The sequence below is a fragment of the Phasianus colchicus genome, chromosome 4, assembly GCF_987193195.1.
Source record: "Phasianus colchicus chromosome 4, bPhaCol1.hap1.1, whole genome shotgun sequence".
NCBI lineage: Eukaryota > Metazoa > Chordata > Aves > Galliformes > Phasianidae > Phasianus > Phasianus colchicus.
This window is the reverse complement of record NC_143439.1, coordinates 66,065,640-66,092,898: the sequence shown is the minus strand read 5'-3', so window position 1 is coordinate 66,092,898 and position 27,259 is coordinate 66,065,640. Positions and strand designations below refer to the sequence as shown.

The window sequence follows — 27,259 nt, the reverse complement described above, 5'->3', positions numbered from 1 at the left end:
TCAGATAGACATGTAGCATTGAAGCCAAAGGAAATTGTGGCTGTAATCCTGCAACTGAATCTCTGCAGATGGCATCTCCATGCAGTAAATGGGGCTTCCTATAGGTGCAAAGGTCTGCCTGTGCAGATCCGAGATCTGAATTGGGAAGAATATATACAGATGGAAGTCCCTTGAGCTGTTTAGATTCTAGCTTTGCACAGCACTACTGCATTGTAATGTCTACATTTAGAAGTCAATGAATGCAGGGTATAAATAAAAGTATTTGTGATATCACACTGTGTCTCAATAGATATTAAAATTCTACCTCTAAGGACCCCATCACTCTATTTTTAAAACTTCTGTTATCTCCTGCAAGCTGATACAACAGAGACTGTCCTCTCTCCATTCTTCACAACCTGCCCTCAAGTCTTGAATCTGTTCCTGTTCAAAAACCTATGTGTATGGTTCCTGTTAAAATTAACCTTTCTCCCTGTCCAGACTGAGGAAGTGGAAAAGGCTTGTCACATGCAAGCACTTAGATACTGCAGCCTTCTCATAATTCAGAAGTCAGGCTCAAGACTCCAGGACAACAAGGCTCATTTCTCATTAGCAGTGCTGGTACCACAACACCAATGCCACCCTAGGGAGTGGCACGTCTTGGCATGAACCACTGGAGATGCTCGGTGGCATTCAGAAAAGTAAGGCTAATGTTAGAACTCTGCTCATGGCAGCAGATTTACTACTCTCCTGTCGAAGAGAAATCCAAATCTGAACTCTAGACGGTTTCCTTATCTTCAATTTTTTGTGGCATGTTTGTAGCTTTCCTGCAGAGGGAATCTGGACAGAAAGTCTGCCTTTTCCACCAGAGCAGTGTCACAGCAGTTGTTTCTCACACCAAATCTCAACCCTTTGCCTTCTGAAAGCCTGCTCAGACCATGTCAGTTGCCTCCAGCATTTAGTCAGTGACAAAGGAAGATTCCTCTCAAAGCCATGACACAAAGCCATGTCCAGCACTAGAACTTCAGTCTCTGACATTTGTACTGAATAAACACATTAGATTTTTTAATTCTTTTTTCTAAAGGCATTAAGTCTCGGATGACATTTTTTCCCCCCACTCCCAACCACACACACAAGTTCCATCTACTTTTGCATTAGTCCAGTGCTGCACAGATTCATGTTGCTTTACTAAGGAGTATTTAGCTACCAAATGAAGGGAAAACTCATTTACTTGTAGCTGTTGATTGTATCATGCACTACGACTTAAAAATAAGAAAGTGAACAAAATAAAAAGAAAAGAAAAGGAAAAGCACCTGAATGGTTCTGACTCATGTACATCTAAGGCTGCCCCTCGTATCCTTCCTTCCTTCAGGGCCTGTGCAAGTGCTTTTTCGTCTACTAACCCACCTCGAGCTGTGTTGACCAGGAAAGCCCCTTGTCTCATCTAGGGAAAGTTAAAAACAAGAATGATGAAATAAAAATAAATGAAATAAAATCGTTGTGGCATTATTTTTTTTACTCAAAAGAAGCATCCATTACAACAAAGGCTATTCAGCTGATTTAACCTGTAACAGTTGTCTTCCCTTTCCACTGGAAAGTACCACAAAATGCGATGCTTCTAACATAAAATGCTATTTCACAGCATTTAATAATCTTTTGTTTCTTTTAAGTTGTGTCTTTTCACAGAAGCGCTGTTTCACATATTGTGCAGTAACATGATCAGAAGATATAACTGTGCATATGAAACTGACAGATCATTTTATGCCTTTTTATTTCACTGTGAAATTGCATGAGACAGAAACTACAGAACATTCTTAAACAAATTCATATTTTGTGGTTTTAAACTTTCACACAAATAAAAGCCTGCATGAATTTTTCAGAAAAGAAATCAATGCTTTTGGATTTTCAAACACATTTCCCTCTAGTTGCCAAAACACAGTAGACCTATGTTTTATTTACTGTTGTTACTTCAGCTTTCTCCTCCTCGTAAGACTTCTCAAACAAAGTCTAAAGAATTCTTATATTATTCGATTAAAAGGCATGAAAATGAATTTGGTTGAGAATGCTGCGTGCTTAGGAGAGAAGCTGTGCTGTGCACTGTGCAGATTAGCATTGCAGATGACACTATGGGGGGAGAACTACAAGTACGTACACCACAGCATATCCACAACATGAAAACAAAGTGGAAGTTTAAATAAGAGAGATGGTACAGAAAAGAAAAAAACTTACATCCTGCTTCCAGCCACCCTAATACTTCATCTTTTATCAGTCATCTCCAACACAGCTTCTGATCTCAGAAGCATTTCAAAGCATGAAACATGTGAAGAGCAGGAACCGTGGTGAAGATCAGTGATAAAAAACCTGTTTTGAACTTGCTCCATCTCTCCCCATAAGAAGAAAAACCCAACATTTTGATACCACGTCACCTACTTGAAGCCTACACAACAAACTAATGCTTATATAAATGGATCCATCCTCAGAAAGTGATCCAAAGCACCAAATGCACAAACAACAAGGAGGTTTGGATGGAAGTCAGCTACAATAATAATTATTATGTTGGTTTTTTTTGTTTGTTTTACAAGAGATCACTGGATATATTCAACAATTAACATGCACATGCTTGCAGTAAAGCTTTTAAGAAAGAAAACATTTTTCTGGCCAACTCACTAGCTTGAATTGTTCCTGCCTGAGGCCATTTGAAAGGCTTATATTTATTGGACTATATAGCAAAACTGAAGTACATTTACTGTGGAACCAAGGGACACTTCCAGTTGTTGCATCTCCACTATGCAACAGAAGCAAATTAAACAGTAGGGCTCACCCAAGCAGCAATCACAACCATGTCATAAGGGCTAATGAGGGCCTACAGACTTCCTATTTCTGTGTTCTTGCAAGAGACAACTTGATGTTTAAGTACAGCCTAGTGCATTTTTCTTCCAAGGATGTATCTTGAAAACTTTCAGCAAACCTTACCAAAATCTTCTGTCTGTCCATAATAAACTTCCTTATTTCTGCTACCTTCAGGATTATTTGCAAAACTTTCAAACTAGCACTAAGAGAAGCCCAAATCAAACAGAACATGGACACATAAACGCATTCCAATGGAGAATAATTCTGTGACTCATTATAAACTACAAGGGTGGATGCAGCTGGAGATGACCCCATACAATGGGTGGAAGCTTGAAAGAGAGCCTCAGCAAGAACTGCTGACAGCTGTTAGTATTCACCTACATTAAACCTGCACAGCTGCTTTAGAAGTGTATTCATACAATTGCAGAATCACCTTCTCACATCTCTACAACTGAGGATGACCTCAGTTTCTAAGAGATTACCATAGGCCCATGAACGCAAGCATGAAACACTTCTCTGAGCTAATTTAGGACTAGAAGGCCAAGTGAGATGGCTAGGCAGAATGCTGACCAATTAAAAGGAAAGCTTCTGAAAGAGAAGTGACACCAAATTTTCAAAGATGTTTTAGGATTATGTAATTTCAGATTCTAAACAAGATTCAGGGTGGGACTTCACGAAGATTCACCATACTTCTCCACACTGTTTAAAAACTGGTTATTCCATGAATGTGCAATATTGGACAAAAGAGGCATGCAATGGGCTCTATTAATTTTTTAGGGCAACTCTAACATCTGGCAGACTGAAAATGCTGTTCTGTTCTTGCCACCTGAAATTCAAAAGATCTGATCTACTTAAGTAATGAACGGATATATTAAGGGTTTCTGGTTTTCAAATATGGGTAACATTCACATCAGCTGTTACTGAATACTTCATCCAAACTTTTACCCAAAGCAAAAATTGCCTTATAACACTTGTAATGCTTTCACTTTGTTCCTCAATAAAGGATATCAAGATAAATACCTACAATATCCTTTCCAGTTCTAGTTTTATTACATGCATTTCATTTCACATGGCATCACTCACTGTTTCTTTTGCTTCTCTCATTAAGGCACTGAGCACTCTCCAGAGCTCATCCCGTTTATCCACCTCTGCTTAAAGCCTCCTAGACTCACAGACTAGTCAAAGCTTCAGAGGCCACTGTATGAGTGACCACTGCTAAGTCTCTACATAGCCCCAATGAACTCAATGTGGTTTTGTTTGGGTTCAGATGTCTGGACGTCTATCCATATAAAAACATTATGTCTGCACACAGAACAAAAGAGAAAGGCCAGAACAGGGTGAGCTCAGTTCTCTAAGCAATCTGAAATTCATTAATTTTTCAAGTTTTAAACCCCAATCCCAGGTTTTACACTGGGATGGGTATGCAAAAGTCTCACAACTCTCAAATCAAGATGTACATTGTATCATCAAATGTACGTGTAACATGTTGAGTAATTGTTTTGGTTTGCCTGAAGTTCAAGAGCAACAGGTACAAAGTATTTCTCAGAAAACAAGCAGGAATTTTTCTGCAAAAGAATGCTACTGTCATTTTAACCAATACATAGATATACTGCACGTATAATAAACATAAGTATATAGAATCAATTACAGCACTGTTAGAATTTCTTCCTGTGTGCTATCTACATTCTCAAACCTCAGTGTTTTATTTCCTGCTGTTACCTACACTGAGGCCTGAGTTAGAAACCAGACATTTAATAAAAAAGCTTATTACTGAATTAATGATTACACGCCTAGATTCCAAAGTGATTTTCATATTATCTAAAACTTTAAAGAGAGGTTCGTTCTCATTCAAACAAGCATGATTTTCCCAAAGGATGCAATGCTGGCAATGTGATCCACCTGAGAAGCACCCTGCAAGCCTCAGCGCTGAGCACTGGGGGGCGGCATTTAGTCACAATCCCTCAGTGATGCTGAAGATCACAACCCGAGGGACGAGAAGGAAAGGCAGAACTGCTACCTGCAAGTACAGGTACAGGAGGCAGCTACCAGAAGACACAGAAAAAGTGCGTAAGCACAACTTAATCAGATCTGAGCAACATGTAGAAGAGCACATTATTTCCACAAGTGCAATGTTACTGAAGAAAACTGACAAGAAAAGCAACGATACATAAGGCATCAGCTACTTTCCTATTAGTTATAAACCTATTTCATTTCAAAGCAGCAAAAGTGAAAAATTCCTTTCAAACGAGAATCTGCATCTTTATATAACAAAGATATTACAACAGAGTAAGTCAACAGTCCCTGTGCAGAAGGCACACACAGAGATGATTACCTGCTTTATGGTGAAGTCGTTAATAAGATGATGATTGTGTTCATTCAAGTTGCAGTGCAGGGTAACACAGTCACTGTGGAACAGCAGGTCCTGCAAAGTGCTCACCCGCTGCAGTCCCAGAGCACGCTCCATGCCATCTGAGAGGTATGGGTCATAAAAAATCACACTGAAGCCAAAGGCTTTGGCACGTAGTGCTACTGCTTGCCCAACACGCCCTGCAACAAGACAAACGTGATGAGAACAGATGTGAAGCTGCTGGCGTAAGGTAACCTCCTCCTTTCCACTGCCAGCACTTGTATCAGATGCTATCGTTTTGTACAGCAAGAGGAAGAGGATAAAAAGGAAGAGTCACCCCTCCCACTTGCAATCCTCGTTTAGATGAGTAACATTATGTCTGGGTTGTTTCACACAGCCTTGCTCGAAACAAAGCAGGTTTGCACCTTTTGCAGATAGAGACATGGAGTGACAGAAAATGCTACGTAATCTGCCGTAATCTGTCATACAAGGGCTTGCCTGCTGGGCCTGTTTGTGGTAAAACTCCACTGCTTGTGAACACAGCCTGACAAGGACTTATTCTTACCCATGTTGGACCAGCTGCCTTTAATAAAAAGCTACAAAATTAATCCTCAAAAATGGATGCAATGAAAGATAATTTGTTTAATCTGAAGCTGAACCATTCTCAGCGCATGGAATCTCCTTTCTATGCTAGCATTTTCCCTCACTTTCAGTAACATCCTTTCAGCATTAAAATGCCTGGAAAAATCCAGTTACTCGAAGCTTTTAAAGTTTTTCAATCAATTTACTTAAATCATAAATAAATGCAGTCCATTATACAGCACCTAGTTCAGATGAGCACAGTACCAGACAGTATTTACACCATCCTTAGCTTTTCCCTGTTTATCTTTCCTTACTGTCATACTATTTCAGAGCTGTGTTTGAAATTGCTTTTTGGGCATGATTCCATGCTGCATACCTCAGTAGGAGTGCATTTTCCTTTGAAATACCACCACTAAAACAAGGAGAAAAGGAGCAAAGTACACCAAGCAAATAAGGAGATTTTTCAGAATGAGAACCAAAACTTTTCAGGTTGGAAGTCTACACACTAGATACTCACATCATTGTTATACAAACATTAGATAAAGACATTGCAAGAATATCACTCACTAGACACATCATAATACTCATGTCTCATTTAAAAAACAAAGTCTACAAGTTTTCTTTTGTAACACCTGAGCAAACTCAGAAGAAGAGTCAAATTAGCACAGGGAAATCCTCTATCTTTTCAATTATGCCCAAAGAGATTTCCCTCTGCCTTTCAGATGCTCTTTCAATAAACTTAAGACAACACAGGAAGAGAGGTTGTGTGTTGATCATTTAACCTCAGCACAGTTACTCTGCAGTGCTTAGTGCCAGATGTGCTCGGAATATTAAGCAGCCTGTCAGTCTGATGGGGGCTGTCAGCTTCTCTTTGGGGACACCAACTTAAAATACAATCTTTTATTTCAATACTTGTGTACGTTGCAATTGTTTGTCTTTGAAGCTTTTTCTTATGAATATGAATTAAACCATTTCCAGCACACTATTATTTTCAAATTTTGGCACATTCAGAGATAAAGAAATCAGCCACACAACTGTAAACATTTTTTTTTTTCTTAAATTTAAAGCTAGTGTATCACTTTTACTCTAACTCCATTCATCTCCACATGTGACACTCTGTCATCTGTTCTTCTTTACACTCCTTGCAGCACCAATACCCGAGGGGATTCGTGGCAGAGGAATCTCTTACTACAGCTTCTCCACTTAAAGCTGTGCTTTCCATTCATCACAGCTGGGCCAACACTAAAACCTTCTGAGATGTGCAGTTTCCTTTTGAACATTTGGAATTCACACATGTGTATTTCTGGCCAGTACTGCCTTATTACATTTTTTATTAAATGGGACAGAACTCCTCCTTAACTGAGGATTCATATTCAGTCTAGTCCTTACAGAAATACATAGGTGGGTGCTTGTAATTTGCCAATTCCTTTCAAAACTACAGACAGCTACAGATCTGACAGTTTTCCTCCTCTCCTGGAACTCCTGTACTGTACTGCCTGTAGACTTCCATGGAAAGAAGTGCTTGCACTTAGCATCTCTTTGCAGCAATAATGGGGAACGTGGGTAATTCCTAGGCTCAAGGAGTGGCTGAAAACCTTCCTCAGCACATACAGAACAACAGAATAGTGCCCAAAGCATCCCACCTTCAGGGAAACGCTGCCTTAAAAGTGAATACAACTGCTATAAATATTCATGAGACTTAGGTGCTTCCAAGGGAAGGTAAACTGATGTTCAAGATGTAAAATGAACTTCCAGATCTGTGATACGGGAAGAATGCATAAAACGCACTGCATTGCAAGAAAGCAAAAAGCAACAAGAGCCTACTTTAGAAGTTAAGAGACTTATAGAAAGCTCTAGAAAAGCCCATGCATCATTTCAGCCCAACTACAAGTAGTGCACAGACACACCACAGCTGCCTGGGTCTCCTGCTGGATGCACCTCCTTCCTTCCCCGCAGTGCCCCACTGTTTGCAGAGTCTCTTTGTGCCAATGACCTGACTTGAGCGCAGCAATCTCAGAGCTGCAGTTCTATCTGACCCCCATCCAGCTCCTGGGCAGTGAGTGTGCACCTACGCTGGTGTTACAAAGTTGGCTTCAGTATCCCCCATACCATGGAAATGATGACAACCTGCCTGGAGACTTCCATGGAAAGAGAAGTGTTTGCACTTAGCATCTCTTTGCAGCAGTAATGAGGAACGTGGGTAATTCCTATTCCCTCTTGGATCTCTGATCCACGACTTGCCTCTGGGACGAGGCCTTTCTGTTCTATTTCCTGGTGAGCACACCAGGTGACCTAGCAGGACTGCTAAGGGGGCAACATGTCCCATGTGGCAACACCAGCCAGCTCTTAGACCTCACAGTCTGACACAATAAGCTGTGCTATGGCCAACATCTGGTCAGGCTTGTGACACCAGTGGGAGAATAGAGCAGATGAAGAAAGACAAACTGAGTGATGACATGGATTATGATGCACTGACAAATGCATCTGGAGGAATTTCACCTTTCCCGAGTGAGGAAATGCATTAGCTATTAGTCACCAGCATTTGTAACTGGGAAGGAAGGGGAAGGGAGTGTGATTTCTGCTAGAAAATGATCATTACAGCAGAACCAGCTCCAGTTATTACCTACTCATCCATCTACTTACGTGCTGCTGTTCACAAATACTCTTTCAAAAATAACAAACAAACAAAGAAACTGCCTCGATAAAAGGTGAAAATGCTGTGGTGTTTTTTTTTTTTGGTTTTTTTTTTTTAAACTTCCTACACTGGGCTTACTATCCAAGCTTGTAAATCTTGTGATGCATCACTTGAAATATGGGACACTGGGTAGTAATAAAGACTATAAGTGCCACAGACAGCTGCCTAATGATGTGATATTATTATTTATGAAAGGCGCATAGAATCGCGCACTTCAAAAAGACAGAAAGAAACACAAGCTCTGCCCTAAGGAACTCAGAGGCTGACCAAACAGGGAAAGAATGATAGATGGTACCCAACAAACACATGAAGAAGGCATTATGCTATTGAGTCTTTGCTTATCTTCAGTACAAGCAGAGGATGAGAGATGGGGTAAAAACTTTAAAGGAGGAGCACCAAGAAATAGGATTACGCAGGATAGACAAAGTGTCAAAGCAGGAATATGCATGAGAGGAGGCAAAGAAAAGAGAGTGGGTGAGGGAAAAAGGCAAGTGAGTCATGAAACTTGGCTGGACTAGTGGATAAGGAAGTGAGTAGCTGAAGCTCTGGATGAATGACATAGTCATTCTCTAGCAGAGAGATAGGCAAGAGCTAGGATGTTTCTTTTTAGCACAAAAGAAAAAGCCCAGTAACAGATGAGACAAACTGGACTTTGTTGCTGCAGAACAAATTGATATAATTTAGCCAACCCACTGTTGAAGATAGTACAAGCTTAAGATGAAAACAGAGAAACACAGCCCTAAGGGATGTATAAGGGATGATAAAAGGGATGATCCCAGAAACATGTTAATAAGCACAAAAACAGTAACACTACACAGCTCGAGAGGAAAGAAGCAGGACTTAGTAAGAGGAGAACAGTTTTGTAGGTGCTACACTCACTTCATAGTCTGCTAGCTTGGCAGCACTTCTGATGTGGACACATCCTAATAGGTAAATAAACTGAGGCAACACTACAGATGTGGGAAGAGGCCACTAGAAGAGAAACACAACCTAAGGGGTGCAGCCTGTTGTACATGGTTGTGAATGCACATTTTAGATTAAAACTAGAGACAGATATTTAGAATGGTAGGTGTCTGAAGTGCACAAACACTAAATCTAGTCTACCTTTATTCCTACATCTTTTAAGACTGCATTCTTATTCCTCATAAGTACACAGCTATTTAAGAGTTTATTTGAACAGGTCAGAACCACAATGCTGTGCTTCTTTACTTACATGCACTAAACCAACATGGGTGTATTCGAATCTAACTATAAAGCATTTTCCTTGAAACTGTGAATATTCTGTTGTAGGAAAAGAAATAGAAACAATTAAAGACTACAGAAAATTACTGGTTAATAACTGTAACAGATGTGTACCTTTAAAATCAGATGTTACTAGCCTTCTAGTATACACACACACAAAAGGCTTATTTAAAACAAACAATCACCACCACAAACAAATCCCAGTACTTCATGTAGCATTACACAGATACTGGCAATCTGATTATCCAGTTGTCTCTCTGCTCTTTCCAGTCATTTGCAACAAAAACAGCACAATGAAAATTCACTGTCACTAATACATCAAGACTTTTTGCTTATCTCAGCCTGGAATTACAGTGCAATACAATAAACACAATGCCAGCAGGACAGATGTCTCCAGCAAATAAGCACATAGAATGTAAGTGAAGAATTAAGTTTCAAAAATGCAATGTGCATTTCCTTTTTTAAAACACTGCAAGTGATTTGTCTGTATGAGTATAATAACCATTCCGTGTTTAAATGAGGTGCATTAACACATGGATACAGATTTGAGAAAGAAATTCCATGACCAACATCTTAAAGGTTGTATTTTAAAGGAAGTTCTTTAACTATTAAGATGCTTTTACTGCCTTGCATGCTCTTTCCAATGAACACTACATAACACCAAGCTACTTCCAAATTCCAGAAAGAGTTCGTGGCCTGTGATATTTCACAGTAATGTGTAACTGAAACAGGCATTTAAATATAATGTCCTGTTGTCAAAATCCTGTCATTAATTCCTGTGGATGAATGCTACAGCAATTACATTCAGAGTCTGTGAGATCTTTGATAAGACAGGTATGAAACTGAGTAATTTTTAAACAGAAACTGACTTTTCTTTTCTGCTTCTATAACAGACAGTAATTAATTCATTTCAAGCAAACTTGTCCATCTGTTAGATGCTGAAATACCTCTCTGAATATCCCTAAATCTAACTAGGTGATTTTATTAGGTCTGGAAGCATTTAAAACTGTCTTGCATATATTTTTTCTTCTCATTTGAGCTGAAATACAAATTCAGACATAGCCTGACCAAATGCAAGAAGTAACTGCTCTGCAGCTTGTTACTGCAACAAAGACCTCTCATATTAAATACAGAAAACAGAGAAAAGCACAGACAGACCCAGACATGACAATGCACAACAAATACACACGATACTGAGTACAAGTAGCAGAATCCTCATCCTGGAAAAGAGAAACAATGATGCCTCTTCCCCTTATAACCAATGTGCCTGGCAATGGGCATTACAATAGCAGAAAGATGTACAGAAACTCAACTCAGAGAAAATCAACTGCAAAAATTGCCTGAGGGAAACGGTGATGTCTGTGGGGGAAATATCTGAGATATATAAACACCAGGAATGAGGTGGTGTTATACAGAATCTTGGCATGAAAAAGAGTGAAGTACTCTGTCTCTATAGCTCAAATCTTCGGAAAGGAAAATTTGATTCTTTTGGAAAGAGTATTAAACTACATCTCCACCAAACATACCTAATCCAATAATGCCCAAGGTCTCCCCTCTGATCCTGGCAGCTCCAGAAGCCACTTCCCGAATCTGTTCGACGCTTTGTACTCTCGTGCCTTCCCGCAAAGCCTGGTGAAGCCAGGTGGTTCGTCTGTACAAGTTCAGAATGTGGCACATGGTAGAATCCGCTGTTTCTTCTACAGAGGCAGCTGGCACATTACACACTGCAATCCCTGCAAAGAATGGATGGAAAAGATAGCAGGTTGCCAAACATTTCTTTCTTCCCATTTAACAGCAATCCCTGAGTATGATGTTTACATTTACAGCTATTTCAGTAACGATTCTGCACTAATACCACATACGAGCAAACTTCCTTTTCTGATTCTTTTCTTTTACTATTTACTGTTTCTCCACATTAAGGCAAACAGCAAATGGACAACCGAAACCACAAAAGTAAGTATATGGATGTCAGGTAGCTTAGTAACCAAATCAATATGTTAGTAAGTGTTTTATGTGCACAATGGGCTCCGTGCTTTGAATAGCAGGAAGAAATACATGCTTTTCTCTCACCACAAAGCCAGTGAGGTTAAAGATCACTGTTTGCACTTCATTGTGTGAGTTAACTTGCTACTACTGAGCAGATACCCCCCAAAAGCTGTCTATGTTACAAAAATAAAAAAAAAGACTAGTTTATAATGAAAGCCACTCTTATAAACCCTGATGAGAGAAATACTATTTCCAAGACATACATAGGTTGTAATAACACAGGGAGGAACAATCTATTTCACGCTGCATAGGAGTTTGGAGAGTTGCTACACACAGAATTCAAGTCCTTTCTTCGTCCCTCATATTACAGAAAACTCATTTAAATTTCAATATTGAAATACAAAACCTGGTCCTGCATTGAATGTAAAGGTAACACAAAACTTCAGCTATAAGGAAAATGCATTTTTAAATTAATAGTTAAAAAAGCTGTAACATCAAGAAGCTGAAAGACTACTACAGAGTTCCACAGACTGTTGTGGAAGGAGAACTGATTCAAGGCTCAAGGTATTCCATTTTTACTTTAGAAAAAAAAAAAAAGAACAGGCATTGAATGTAACAGAACGTAAGTCATCTCGTTCTGTTCTTTTAATTAGCTTTTACCTGTCAGTACTGAATGTACAGCAGTGAAGCAAAATGTTTACTGGAAAAAGTTCACAGTGTTTTTGACCTGTCTTCATTCTTTCTATTTACTGCATGTTCGTTCTCTAATCACCAGCTCCCACTAATGCTCCTCTCTTCATTCTGCTGACTGAGACCAAAACCAGTATACAGTATAATTTCATAGTGGAGAAAGAAGTGTTTTGTATACTAATAAAAATAACCTTAATGCTGTTTTCCCTGTCAAGTTGTTTGGTTTTTACATAAATAAATATTCAATGAGTCTTCAGCTAATAGCAGTATATCTTGTGAAGCAAGAAAGAAAACCCAGTGTTCTCTTCAATAAGACAATAATCTGACAAAAAATAAGCTTATATCTTACATACAAGCTTGCACATTTATCTATGTTTTCCATTCAAATGCCTTCATTCTGCTGCCCAGTACCTTCTACAGCCAACATAAGGAAGCTCAGAACTATTTTTCTTTCCTCTGTTGTAGTGTGTGCTGAGACACTGCTCTATGGACTTACACAGATAAAACAGCATCACTACTAATATTGGCATCCTGCTACCATCAATGGCAGTATGAAACTTGCCATATTTTAAAAAGGAAAGAAAGAGCATGAGTGAGGGAAGAAGTAGAAGATTAAAATATAAAACCCTTTTAAGTGCATCATATTAAACAGCTCTTTTGTTTACAAAAAGGTCTTTCATGGACCAAAAAATACAGGCTTTAGATGGCAAAATGAATTTAATAAGCATGTCTCCTAATGGCTGGCATCAGTAACAAAAAGAAAATGCCCTAAAATGACCTTAAGAAGCTATATCACATACGTGAGAAGAAATGTAAGAAATTAAGCTTGCCTTACACCTTCCTCCCTAATAGGTTTCCTTAGGAAAGAGTATGATAATTTAATTCCTAAATAGCAAGAACTTTTTTTCCCTCCCATTTCCCCCTTCTTTAAAAACAGCTGGTTTCAAAAAGGCATGGTAAACCATACAGATAGTGGGGTAAATACAATGCTCTGAAAAAAAGAGACACTGCACATCAGAAAACATGCACTCTTCTCTTATCCACTCCTTCTATGTTCTTTTCCTTACTGCTTTGCTTTCAGTGATTACATGGTTTAGTTTAAGGCTGAAAAACTTAGAAGACAACAGGTGTTACCCTTGATTCACATTTCACTTGCATGTAGTTACATTTACAACTTGCACATATTTTCTAGTCAACAACTAACAATCTGGAGAAAAACAGACCAGATCATAAAAACATCATCCAAAGAACATCTGTTTGCATGCATTTCAAGAAGTGATAACATGAAAACAACACCGAGAGGGAAAAGCTGGTAACAACCTCATCAGTGTGCTCCCTGAAAATTACTCCAAAAGTTGCTATGAAATTTCAGGAGAATGTCAGACCTTAAGGTCCAACTCTGTGCTATATTTCAAGACTGAATAAAAGCTTTTTACAAAGAGCAATAATTCTCATGTTACTTCCTTGAGATGCATATTCAACAAATGAAAGGAGATTTCTCCCAGGAGCAGTGAGTTTGCCCTAGCTACTAGGAGAGATTTTACATTGCAAGTATTCCAGCATTTACTGGCTTCAGAAACAGACATCAACTGTATTTTGTAAATACTGGAATGCACAAATGAGATGGATCTTAACTGCATAACTCAGTCTAATCACAGCCTAAGAACTGAATTATTAACATTTCATATGAATGAGAATTCCCCAAGTCTGCTATACTGTGGCTTGAAGAGCGATGTGAATGCATTTAAATTATAAGCTTTGCTTACCATCAGCAGAGACCTGCCCACAAATCAGCACATAGTCCACTCATCAGGGATTCTCCACACAAATCAGACTCACGACAGGTCTGAGACCTTTGATCCAGACCCAAGCTTTGGCTTTGAATCCAGAATTTTACCCCAGGGCAATCTCTACGTGCATGTCTGACTTCTAGGGCTCATGCACTATGCTCTATGCACCCAACTTTGGCACCACTAAGAGTAAGTAGGAACACAGCCTTAGATGCTTGATCTACTCTTTAGAGAAACTCACAAAAAGTTCTTACCCTGCTGTGCAAACTACACAGCCATTAAAAACAAATGATTATTTTACTTTCATTTACTGATAAACAGACCCATATTCCAGCTCTTCTCTACAACAGTGGGGCTATTACTAAGACTAAGCACTGTCATATGGAAGTAAGGAATTCTGAGATCTTTCCAGAGCATAATGGGAAACTTTACTATTTAAACATGTTTGATTAGATATAAGGAAGAAAAACGATAGCAAGGCCCTGTCACAGCTGCCCAGAGAGCTGTGGGTACCCCATCCCTGGAGAAGCCCAATTGGGCCAGGTTGGATGGGCCCTGGGCAGCCTGAGCTGGTGGAGGCACCAAGCCCATGGCAGGGGGTTGGGACAGGGTGGGCTTTAAGGTCCCTTCAAATGCAAACCATTCTATGTTATTTCATATTTTCAATCTACTTAGCAGAAGAAAAAATATACAGACATTTATTTCCAGTTACACAGTTTTACATGTAGATTACAGATAATGGATGGGTTTTATCCTAAAGGAAGTGAAGGACAAATCAGAGTTGCTTTTTTTTTTTTTTTTTTAAACAGTGAAGCACTAAGCACAGTCTTCATAGTTGCAGTTCCTAAATTTATTCTGAAGCAGCAACAGCTGATTCCTCTATAAAATCTATATTATGGAGTGCTTTAGCACTAAATCTCATGCATCATAAATAAGTTCCAGACAGTTGATAACGATCTCATTTTTTATTCAAACAGTAGTAGCTTCCCATGCTGACGGAATTATATTTTGTGATTGGATTACAGAAGACAGTAGTTAAAATACACAACTGAAGTAAAAAAGAAAAAGAGAGGAAAAATTATGGCCATACTTCTTGTATTAATCTTGAACAGGCAGACTGTCATCTTGTCAGAGCCATTAATATTATCACTTAATTAACTAATGGTAATATCTGTATAATGATTTTTAAACACTGATGAGAAAATTATACAGCTTACATACTATGTTAGTATAAATTGTAGAGGAAACATTAATGCAAAGACTCAGACGCTATCAAGAGGCAAGTATAAGATGTAAAACAAAGTCTTTAATAATCATACCTAAATCTCCAGCAGATTTGATGTCAATATTATCAAAACCACTGCCGATTCGGACAATTATTCGAAGTGCTTTAAATTTCTCCAGGTCTTCTCGTGTTAAAGTGATAGTGTGATACATCAGTGCACCCACGGCTTCATTTAGTACCTACAAGGAAAATGAGAGAAATAAATACTTCATGCTTTCCTTTCATAGGATCTCAATCATGTAAACAAACTTTCAAGCACTAAAGGCTGTAGAAGCATTAAATCTAGATGTTCGTTTTAAAGAGTATTTGCCCAAGTATCATCCAGTCTACTCAGGTTTGTTGTTTTTTCCCTTTCTGACATGTCTATTCTAGCATGATGAGATAAGCTTTAGCAAAAGCTCAATATTTGTGCTCTTATTAAGAGGGAAAGCTCATTTCACAGGAGATGTTTTGCAATACTGAACCCTAAATACAGGACTGCATCTGTGCACACATCCTGAAAACAAAACATGAGAGCAGGCACTCAATTTTAACAATGAGCATTTTTTTGTTTACGCAGCTGACATTCAGTTTTGAATGAAATAACAGAGCAATCACACAGTGGTACAGGCATCCACTGCATTATTAAACCTCTCTATACCTGAATAGAAAACATTCAGTAATCATTACAAAACCCTTGGACAACAGAGACTGAAATCAGTCCATTTATACACAAAGCACGCGTCCTTACTTTAGTGGTGGTGCAACTGTCTAAGATTTTGCTGATGGGAAACTGGAAGTCATATAAATTAGTGCAATTGAGATTATCCAGCAAAACTAACATCTCTAAGAATTAAGAAAAAGTACCAAGACAAAAACATTGCAAAAATAAAACTTGAGAAAAACAAAAGCCAAAATAAGCTGACAGGACCATCAAGATTTTAATGTCTCTCAGATGATGTGAATATACATCCAACCTACTCAAGAAAGGTTAAAAGAAAGGGGTGTGAAGGAAGTTTGCAAGCAACGTCCAGGAATTTTCGAATTCTTTTTCACATCTTAAAAACACATTGGTTTCCACCTCTGCTGCAGTGCCTAATATTGTAATCATTCTACAAATCACTTGAGCTAGCTGCAATCACGCCAAGTGGATCCTATCATGCACATCCCACAATTCTCTGGATGCTCCAAATTTCTTATTCAATAGACTTTTGGGCTTGGTAGACGTAGAGATTCTCTCAGCTGAGCTACTGCTGCTCATGTGAGCATTTTCTAGGGTATGGTAATCAGGGACAACAATCAACATCAATAAAAATAAAAAAACCTACAGCAAAGTACAATCTCACACACAAAGCATGACAACAATGTACTGGAACACGAGATCTGCAGCTGTAACTTCAAAAAATTAAAATACACAAAATATTTTAAAAGAAAATGTAAGCAAAACCCATGAAAATAAAAGAGAACTGCTCCCACAGAATAATCTGTATTTCAATAGGTGCTCCAGGACAGGCAACCCCAGCTCTAAATAAGACAGAGACAAGAATCCTTTGAGCAGAATTTACTTGGAAGACTGAGAACTACAAGAAAATCAGAAGTTACACAGCCTTTTAGTAGGCGGCTACAACATAATTCAAAGAACAGCTGTAGGCTCTGAAGATTTAAATGGTTATATGCACATAGAGCTCCTTGATTTTAATGCTACAAGTCCTTTGGAGATTACATCTAGAAGTCACCAATCAGCACGAGCGCATTCATCAGATGCTTTTACTTCAGCTGTTACAGAAGGTTAAAAAAAGAAACCAAAAAACAACAGTTTGTTGTGTTTGCTTCCACAGTGACACTACCACCAGTTTGGACTTTCTACAACACAAAGTGTCTAGTACAGTCTGCATGTGAAACAGTCTTTCTCATAAACAGACTAAATGCCCACCTACAATGCCCATAGGTGTTGTGTTTCTGTCCCACTGCTCTCTGATAGAGAATTTTTCCAATATCTCACTGTTCAAATAACACAGAATTTCCAGTCACAGCTCATGACTGTTTGTTGGTGCCAGTGTTGGCCACTTGCTCAAACCACGTTTTGTCTCCTTGGTGTTTATAATCCACATGTATTAATAAACAGTGATCATATCTCCTCTCAGCACTTGTTTGGCTGCCCTTCACAGGCCCCGTTCTAGTCTCCTCCAGGCTGGTCTCTCTCTACCCTCTTGGTGCACTCATGCAAGCACAAGGTCAGCTCTCTGAGGGGTGACCTGGCTGCAGACACTGCTATTCGAGACTCCCCTCCCCACTCTTATACCAACACTAGCATGCTTAGTGGAAATCCTTCCTAATGAAACCTTACATGATGCACACCTCCACATGGCCAACAGCACACTGACAACCCTTGGTAAAAAACATAAATCTGAATCCATCTCTTCCCAAAGCACATCTTACTTTGCACTCCCAAGTTTCCAGCAGGGCTTCTTTCTTCTGCATGTCACAGCCCCAAGTTCTACTGATGCATTTCCATGCACTTGGTGCTTCTGGCTTTGAGGTCCTGAAGATCTCTATGATTTCCCAGCTTTCTCCAGTTGGCCATGTCCTCCATTCTGTGTTGTTTCACACACACTACTGCTGCTTCTTTAGGGGTTGCTACAGACACTGCAGCACTGACAATAACATCCTTTGCTTATACATAATGTGCAGTAGCTATCAGCAATGCAACCCAAGACTGATGGGACAGACAGACCCTTTTTTCTCTGCTATCCAGAACTGGAAAGGGCAGAGTGTTTATGTGCAGAGAGCTTCCACTACCTCAAGAACCACTGTAAGCAAGGGCTAAGAGACAGATGAACGGGCTCAGGCATTTCATTTGGGAATTTCACTTCATAATGATACATCTTTTATGAACTCGGTCAGTCAAGACTGTAATTTGCACTCTGCGAACACTGCTCTGGACTCATTGCACTACAGTTTTGAGTCCGTTCAGGTTCTGGCCTGGTATGAGGATATCAGAAAGTATTTGCTGGTATAAGAATGCACTGAATGAAAAGGAAAATCATTTTTCAACTATGGCTTAATGCTGACATTAACCATTTCCACATTCATTTATTCATTATATGAGATATGAAACCAAAAGATATGAGAGATCTTTTATGATTTTCTTCTTACTGTTCAGGGCAAGAAGGTTTCTTCTCTTAACAGCTTCTAGAATTATGGATGAGTTAGCAAAGAAACGCAGTGCCAACACGCAGTCTTCTGCTGTTGTACATTATCTCACATTTATTTTTGATAATTAAATTATATTACTGCTTTCTGTACCTAGCCATGTGACACAAGTGTATCAAAATAGCAAAAAAAAAAAAAAGAGAATCTGCAGTTAGAAGCATTCTGCAATGAGGTTAATGTTAATAATGCCACTTACAGCAATAACAACAGTTTCTGTACTTCAATATTATTTGTATAAATTACTTTCTCAGCCATTACATATTAAACGTACTTAAGTCTAGAAAGATTGTTAGATCAAAAATAAAACGTGAACTAAATCTGAATAATAAATGAAACTGAAACCAGCAGAAACAGAAGCAGGTCTAGCATCTACTGCAGTTACGTTACAAAAAAATAAAAAGAAAAAAAGAAAATCAACCTCTGACAATTTGCACTGTAGATGTAATAAACAAGCAAGCTAGAAATTTCAGGTACATGGGAATTAGACAATACTCTTTTAAGCTCTCCTGCATGAGAACAAAACAGGCAAGGTTTGATACAGCACAAACAGAGGTAGCTGCGTACCTTCAGCAGCCATTTTCTGCTTTCATCTGACGACAGTTGGCCTTTTTGGGAAGAAAGGATCTGAGATAAAAGTTGAAAAAGGACACAAGTTGGACTACATAATCATTCAGTGACAGAAGGAAGTTATCTGCATTATTATTCTGCCCTCAGTTACTGACTTACTTCCAGGTGAAGCTACAGAAAACTTGCTGAAAGCCTTTTTCATACCTTCTTCAGTGAGCTGACATCGTTTCCAATCAGAACTATTCAGACAGGTCTTTTTGCTGTTCTTCAACCTCAGAATGACTACTTTGCTTTCAGAATATGCCACCTCTCCAAGGCGCTTAGGAGAACTGCTGACACTGTAGTAGGAAACATTTCTACTTCAAAGAATTTAACAGATCTTCAGTAGTGAATGTTGAAGGTTCAAATCCTTATTAAACATTTCCCTTTGAGTTTTTTCATCTTATTTCAATGCCAGGCTATTTTAGTCATCATACCAAATACCACGTGGTGACCACTACAACATACATGCCTTGTATTATTTGAATAAAAGCTCAGTATCTTGAATATTTTACCAAAAAGCATAAGAGTACTATAAAATATTAATAATGAAACAGCAAGCCATTTTGCTCTTTGGTCATCTAAACGTACACTAATTCTACCAAAAACTGGTCTCAAAAACCTGCAAATCAATCCAGATCACAAAAACATAACAGTAGATAAAATGCCAAACTACTTCAATGCAGAGACAGAAGACATTTATAAAATAAATACAGAATGACAGCACGGCGTTATTTTTTAAAAAGACCTCTCAGAAATCATTACCAGAAGTGATATATTCCATCTGGTTCTAGAAATGACAGGATATTGCATTTCTTGGACTTGAAGCTTGCTGTGTCATCCCCAGTTAAATCTTCCAATGTCACCAAAAGTTACTTTTGCACATTTAGGTAGACAATGTATTTCACTTAAGTTGAGCAGGCCTTGCATTACTTGACTTGCAGAGGAGCAGCAATCCATAAAATCTGTAGTCAATATTCTAGAGGAATGTTGCAGGAGACTTCTAACTGCTCAGAAAGACTCATCAGAACAGTGTGCAGGATCCATGCGAAACAAACAGATTTAAAACTAAAAATATAACCCAGTGTGCTCAAACAGCAGTCAGCAGGTCTCTAAAATGATCAGTTTGTGCTGTTCTTTAGTTCCAGTTTCTATTTACGAGACATCAGCTTGACGTTTGATTCCTACAATCAGCATCATTGTCAGTAACACATCCAATTCATGGAACACACTTTCCCTGCTTTATGGTCTTCTACTGACTTTAGTGCTATTAGTTCAGACACTAAACATTACGACTTTGCTTTACATCTTACATAAATACAAATAAGTATAAAACAGCTACATAAACAAATACTACTTACAGACTCCCAAGAACACTCTAAGACCCACATAAACATACTACAAATATAGAATCATAAAATATATGCAGTATAGAAACACAGAATATATGCAGTATAACTATACATAAACTACTAGTATACACATAATATGACAGTAGATTTCCAGTTTATAAAACACAGTTTTTAAAACTAGATACACATACACACAACTGTATGTGAATGTATAACTTGCAGGAGACTTCCTTTTAAAAAAACTACATGGAAGTCAGTCCTTTACTGACAACTACATGCAGTAGTTTCATGACAAGTCGATTTCTGAAAATTTCTGAGACTCTGAAAACATTTTTCACAGAATCACAGAATCGTTAAGGTTGGAAAAGACCTACTAAGATCACCAAGCCCAATCATCAGCCCACCCCCACCATGCCCACTTAACCATGTTCCTCAGTGCCACACCTCCACGTCTCCTGAACACCACCAGGGATGGTGACTCCACCACCTCCCTGGGCAGCCTGTCCCAACGCATCATCACTCTTCCTGAGAATTTTGTTCCTAATATCCCACCTGAATTATTCAAGTGACAAAGGTAAAGAGAAACAGGTCTGTAGCTATGGTGCTGTACAGAGCATGAGAAAACTGACAAACTGGAAACGTGGTAACAAAGCTATTTGGATTATGGAGTTCTAGAACTGGAAGGCAAGAAAGGCTTTAAATGAAATATCTTTTTATCAAGATTTCTATGCATTAACTTGTATACTCTATTCATATCACAGAATTGTGTAGCATTTCAGTTCAGGTCTCTCAGACACTAGGATGAATCAAACTTCTTTGCCAGAGGATCATTGTATCATGAAAGTCACCGATGACGGGGCATCAACCCACAGAACTGCGTCAGAAAAAGCTGTTAATGTCCATGAGCAATTTTCAAGCCCCAGTGATCCTTAGTAAAGATCCAGTACCAGGAAATGAAGTAAAATGCTTGCTGCTAACTGTGCACATGACAGAGCCTGCTCTGCCCGTAGGATCGATGCAGGCAGCTTGCTGGGCACAGCAGCCCTCCGGCTGTCTGCAGGTGCTGCCAGCTTGCTGCTAAGGCTGCACTTGACCTCTAGCATTACCAATGTCAAATCTGGCAGAAAGGTCATTGAATACAAACACCAATTTTCTATACAACTTTACTGTAATAAATACTAAAGGTAATATTTTGTTCTATAAGGTGTAAGAAAGGCATTTAGAATTTCATTTTCTCATTTTTCTTTCAGTCTTTCATAAGGAATTTGATTCAACGTACATTCAAAGCAGTCTCCCTAAATCTTCAGTGGATCAACTCCTAAGCATCAACTTATTCCCAAGCACATATAACAGCTTCATCTTAACCCGCATACATTGAAAATGTAATCTGCTGGACAACTACAATGTTGGGAATGTATCATCAATATAAACTGCAGTGATGGTGCAAATGCAAAGTTACAGCTTCACTTCTAAATGGGTAAGAATCTGAAGCTGCAAAAATGATCTTATTTTACCATTAATAAAATAGAAACAAATCAAGGAGTCATCTGTCTCAGTTTCCGAACATTTGTTGCATTATGAAAGTTCTTCAGCTTCTCTTTGAAACAATGTTAGATAATGACGGTGCTGACTGGAAATGTTTCTACAGTTCATTCCTATACAGATTAGTGACTGAAAACACCTGGTCCTATTCCACCAAACAGGAAGTTCAACTTACAAATGTTTTCATCTACAATAAAAGTATGGAAACATAGCATTCTTTCAAAGGTAATTTTGGTTGGTGCTTTTAGCAGAGGTCAAGGACATTGAGGCAATTTAGCTTTACTAAAGGCTAACCCTTGTAAGGCTGCAGTGTGGGTTTACCTCTCAGACTACATCTGCACTTCCAGCTGAGTACTGCATCTTCCTCAATGTTCTGAGGAACTGGGCATCTGAAAGAAGTAGTAAATCCAGCCAAAACAACCTCCTGCCTTTTTTCTTTTCCTTCTAGCTGAAGATGTTGGAAACCATAGAATTGAAAAAGAAAAACGTACACGTTGTTTCCACAGCATATACATTTTGCTCTATAGCTCATTTGTAACCAGCTGTGCTTTCTGTCTCTTCCATTCAAGTTTACAGGGATCTCTTTATTTTTTCTCTGCTGGACTTAACACTTCTATTGCCAGCGTTTGCATATTATTTTTATGTTTAGCTCCTTCTAGCTAGGAAGTGCACTTTGTCTCTCTCTCAATATATGTAATGAGGTCAGGAAGCCTGAAGACCAAAGAATTTCAACTCGAAAAATCTGAGGTAACACAAAAACCTCAATGGTGTGCTCAAGGTGATGTGATGACTCCAAGGCAAAGAAATAGAAAGAAAGAGTAGGGAAAGAGCAAGGCTACAAAAAACAGAAGTGCTGGCTGTGTAAGCTGCCATGAAGGGAGAAAGAATAGTAAACCACAAATGGCACTCAAAAGGAGAGGGGTTTTGGCAGACAGAAGGAGAGAACAGAGAGCAGAAAAGCAAGTCAACCTGGAATGAAGAAGGAAGCCAGCTAATTATTTTTGTGCTTGGTTTTTTTTTTTGGTGACTTTTTTTGGATGAACACCTATGGTGGAACAAACTGCTACTTGGAAGCAATTTGAGGTTGAAAACCGAAAAGGCAGATTTAAACAATTAATTGTAGAAGAAATAAAAACAATTTAACGTACTAACTTTAACTGATATTAATATGATTTCTATTAATTAAAAAAAAATCAAACCACCAGAATCTCAAAGTGAATTTCTACCCCAAATGACTCAGTGAAGTCTCCTGAGAGGGTGAGAAAACCCAGTTCTCATTTACCACCAGCTCCCCAGTTTGACTGACAAAATGCTCAATTTCACATTGCTGAGTACAGCCTTTACTATAAAAGAGAACTTAGAAGCCAAAAGTTTAAATGACTGTTGCATCCTGAAATAGAAATACCTACCAACAGTACTGAACACAAACCACCTTCTCTACTGAAATGGGGAGTGGCAAAAATAAAAATAATATAAAAAAATATAAAAAAAATCAATAAATCCCTATACACACGTAACTTCTGAAGAATTATAATAGATGTCCTCAGCTGCAAAGTTACTGCAGTACTCTGGGCCACTCTCAGTAAAAGTCAGGATTCATGTCAGCACTGGCAGCCTTTTCAAAGCAATGAAACATACCCACACCACCCAGCTTGCTTTTCAACCAGCACCAGTAACAAAAGCTCTGACCTGAGGTGAAGCAGAATTCTAATACATGTGATTATTTATTTGTGACTTGCTTAAAGTCAAGCTACTTATTTTCCATACTTCTATTTCTTCAGCGATAAAAAGAGAACGAGAAGTTTCTCTGACAAAGGGAAATCCCTACAGAACTTGAACTTGCACACTAACCTATCTGAAGAAAACTCCTTAATAAGCAGACGCTGTAAGGTACACAGTATTTGCTAGCATCTTGCTTTTGATCCACACGAATGGCATTCAAATCCTGATTTCTATTCCTCCTTACTGCCTGCAAGTGTTAAAATCCCTCAGCTTGTCTGTGAAAAGAAAAAACACAAACCACCTAGGTTGCAGTTTACTGCTGTCTCACAATCTCACACAAATTCCTCTTCTTGCACTCTTCATTTCCACTCCTGCCTAGCCATTTTAAAACACAGTATTCAAGCCATCATCCTGTTCTTCAAACTCAAAATCCCTCCTCTGGATTCCAGTATGTTTCCTCTTTCGCTGCTGATTCCTCACTTCCCTGCCATCAGGGAGCTATGCAAGCCACCAAAAACCACAGCTTTCTCATCTTTTTGCAGCCTTTCATTCCTCTCAGCACTAAGTCTTTTCCTGGAGTTCTGTCATCTCTTCCTTCACAATGGTCTTTAGCAAATGAACATCCATTATCAAGTGTATTTTCATGAACAAGGCAGTGCCATTTAGAACAGTCAGGAATACGAATTATAAATCTACAAACATTTTAAATAGGCAACTCCTGATTTTAAAACTTCTCCTGAAAAAGAAATGATTACATTCATTAAAATACCATTTCCAAACAATGCATTAAACAGGCAGTACTGAAATACAGGTATTTCTTCACTACAGCTCTGAAAATGGGTTCAAAGAGGTGATTTTTTCCCAAAGCAAGCAAACAACTGAAGTGAAAATGCACTTCGCACATGCAAAGCAAGCAGGGCTCTGCATTTCATGAACTGATTATATTACTTTACCAATCTGAAAATGGATGAGGGTTGGTGATTTTTGTCACAGAAGTTTATCATCTGGTAGAACACAAACTGCAAACCCAAGTGATTTAGGACTGCATCACCTTTTGGACTAATGAAAATCTGCATCATGACAACGTACCGGTTGCTAGTGAAAACACACTTTATAGACACATCATTGAGTTCAATAAGAATGAATTCTTTTAATATAAGAAACAATGGAAGCAAGCACATATGTACAAATATTTGTAAAGATCAGCAAAAGATTACCTGCATTACTCATCAGGTTTCAGTTATTTTCTTTTCCAAAGCTACAACTTTATATACACATGCTGACTTTCAACCTCCATAATTCATTTACTATACATCACTGATAAGGGAAAATATTTGGTGTTTCCAAGGAAAAGCAATCGTGTCACTCAGGAATTCCCCAGTCTTGATGCATTAAAATGTAAATGACGTGGATTTTTGTAAGCAAAACAGAGCACCATACAGGTGGTGCAGCTGTCAGTGTTCACCTGAAGAGCAGACAGCTATTATTTACTAATAGAGTGAAACAGCATTGATATTGCTTATTCTTCATGTGCTATTTAGTCCTTCTAACCAGAACCCAGCTATCCACATGTCATATTTCTGATGATGTGAGACAGGAAAAGAGTAAAAACAGCATTTAAATATGATGAAAAATAGACAGACAGAAATAAGTCATTATATTACATTTCTTGAGATGCACAATTAAGAGAAAAGGTCTTTTTCAATCTTTACAAATGAACTTTAAAAAATATTAAAATAAAAAAATATTTAAAAAATTACTGATGAATACAAAGACGTTCTCGCTTGTTATTATTTGTTCTCTAGTTAGTTACTTTAGGTTCCCTTGCCACAACAGCAAACATTTCTGGCTGTACACACAGCAAAAACACTGATCTCTTTCAATGTATGACATCGGCATTCGGTTTCAGTAAAATCTTATTCCCTCAAAATGGAATGTCACAACAGAATAAGAGTTCAAAATAATGTTAAGCCAGTACTGGTGCTGCAGAAAACAACTTATAAGATCATTCCTGACAACTGTTCTGACAAAAGCATATTCCTGTATGGGGAACAAATCTGCATCAGAGAGCCACCAAGGAATACAGGGCTTTACAAGAGGAGAGTCATCACTTATTTTTGTCTGAAACATGAGAACCAGCTGTTTTAGCTTGCTGTGCTGTTGCAGCATAAAAAAGCTCTTTAATCCTCTAATGCTGGAAAAAAAGAAAATATACAACCACAGCTCTTAAAAATCTTGGAAGTTTTAACAATGGAAACTTTTTTCAGGATAAAAATATATTTCTTAGGCAGTTGGAAGCTGAAGAGTTTGTTGGTGGGTTCCAAAAAAGAGTTTGTTGGTGGGTTTTTGGTGGGCACCAAAAAAATGCTGACATGAAAAGGACTACAGAAAAAAATTATTCAGTAACAGAAAGGAAAATTGTATTGGTATTCTATGCAAGTGGCTGGCTTTATAAGAAAGTCAAAGAAAAGATTAAGTCTTCCATCATGTACAGATACCAGGTTCTAAAATGTTTAAACAAAGCTACATAAGAAAATGAAAAGTAAATAAGCAATTAAAACAGTTAGTGAAAAGCTTCTGAAATAACAAGCCTAAGGGTTACTATAATTAGCACAGAACAAGATTAACAATATCTTTATAGAGAAGCAAAATTATTGGTGCAATTCAGTTCAGCTGATGTAATGCCTTCGTGTCTGAAGCATGCTCAGCAGTACACACCACCACATGCTCTGTTTGCAGAAGTGGGTGCAGACATGCAACAAGCCTCCATGTGAATTTGTATTCATCTGTTATGAATCTTCATGGAGAGGGGAAACAAATTCCCCTGGACCAGATCCAACTGACCTCCTCTGCCACCAAATTCATTTTACCTCCACAAAAGCAGGTTCCACTCTATCAGGTAAAGGAATACTTGGTAGTTGAGACTTTCTCTGCTAACAGCTATCATCAAAATTAATTCTGCCTCTGCAGAAATACAGTTGTGGAAAGGCTCTACTGCTGTCTGAGGAACTGCGAAGATTTGAGGTAGATGCTAGGTCTTCATGCTGAAAGAAGCCTCCAAAAAAGACCATGCAGGCACACAAGCCAGCTGGCACCCTTAGCTATCATCACAAAAAATGAGTATGCCTCTAAGAAAACGAGAAATCCTTTGACAGCATTAGAAGCCACTGGTGGTTCTACATGTCTCCAAATCATCAGGAAAGGCACAAGTTTTTGGGATAACGTACAATCAGAATGCATTTCTAAATTCTTTTAGAAAATAAATTTTTGGTTAGCCTTTGGTTTGAAACTCCAGCATGAATTCACAGTGCACACATCTTTTAAGCCAACAGTTGGCTAAGCAGAGAAGTTTGAAAGTTCTTCACACAGCCAATTCAATACTGATATTTGGCTTTCCAGTTG

General features: G+C 38.4%; 1 protein-coding gene across 6 annotated transcripts in view; it reads right to left on the bottom strand.

Moving 5' to 3' along the window:
* Positions 1 to 27,259, bottom strand: part of CTBP1 (C-terminal binding protein 1) — a 219,733-nt gene that overhangs the window by 8,803 nt on the left and 183,671 nt on the right. For all 6 annotated transcript variants that reach the window (XM_031588247.2, XM_031588248.2, XM_090139785.1 and 3 more), the window contains 4 exons: positions 15,478 to 15,622; positions 11,219 to 11,425; positions 5,159 to 5,373; positions 1,290 to 1,420 (listed from right to left, as the gene is read on the bottom strand). In XM_031588247.2, the coding sequence (XP_031444107.1) occupies positions 1,290 to 1,420; positions 5,159 to 5,373; positions 11,219 to 11,425; positions 15,478 to 15,622 (698 nt within the window). The remainder of the gene's footprint in view (positions 1 to 1,289; positions 1,421 to 5,158; positions 5,374 to 11,218; positions 11,426 to 15,477; positions 15,623 to 27,259) is intronic.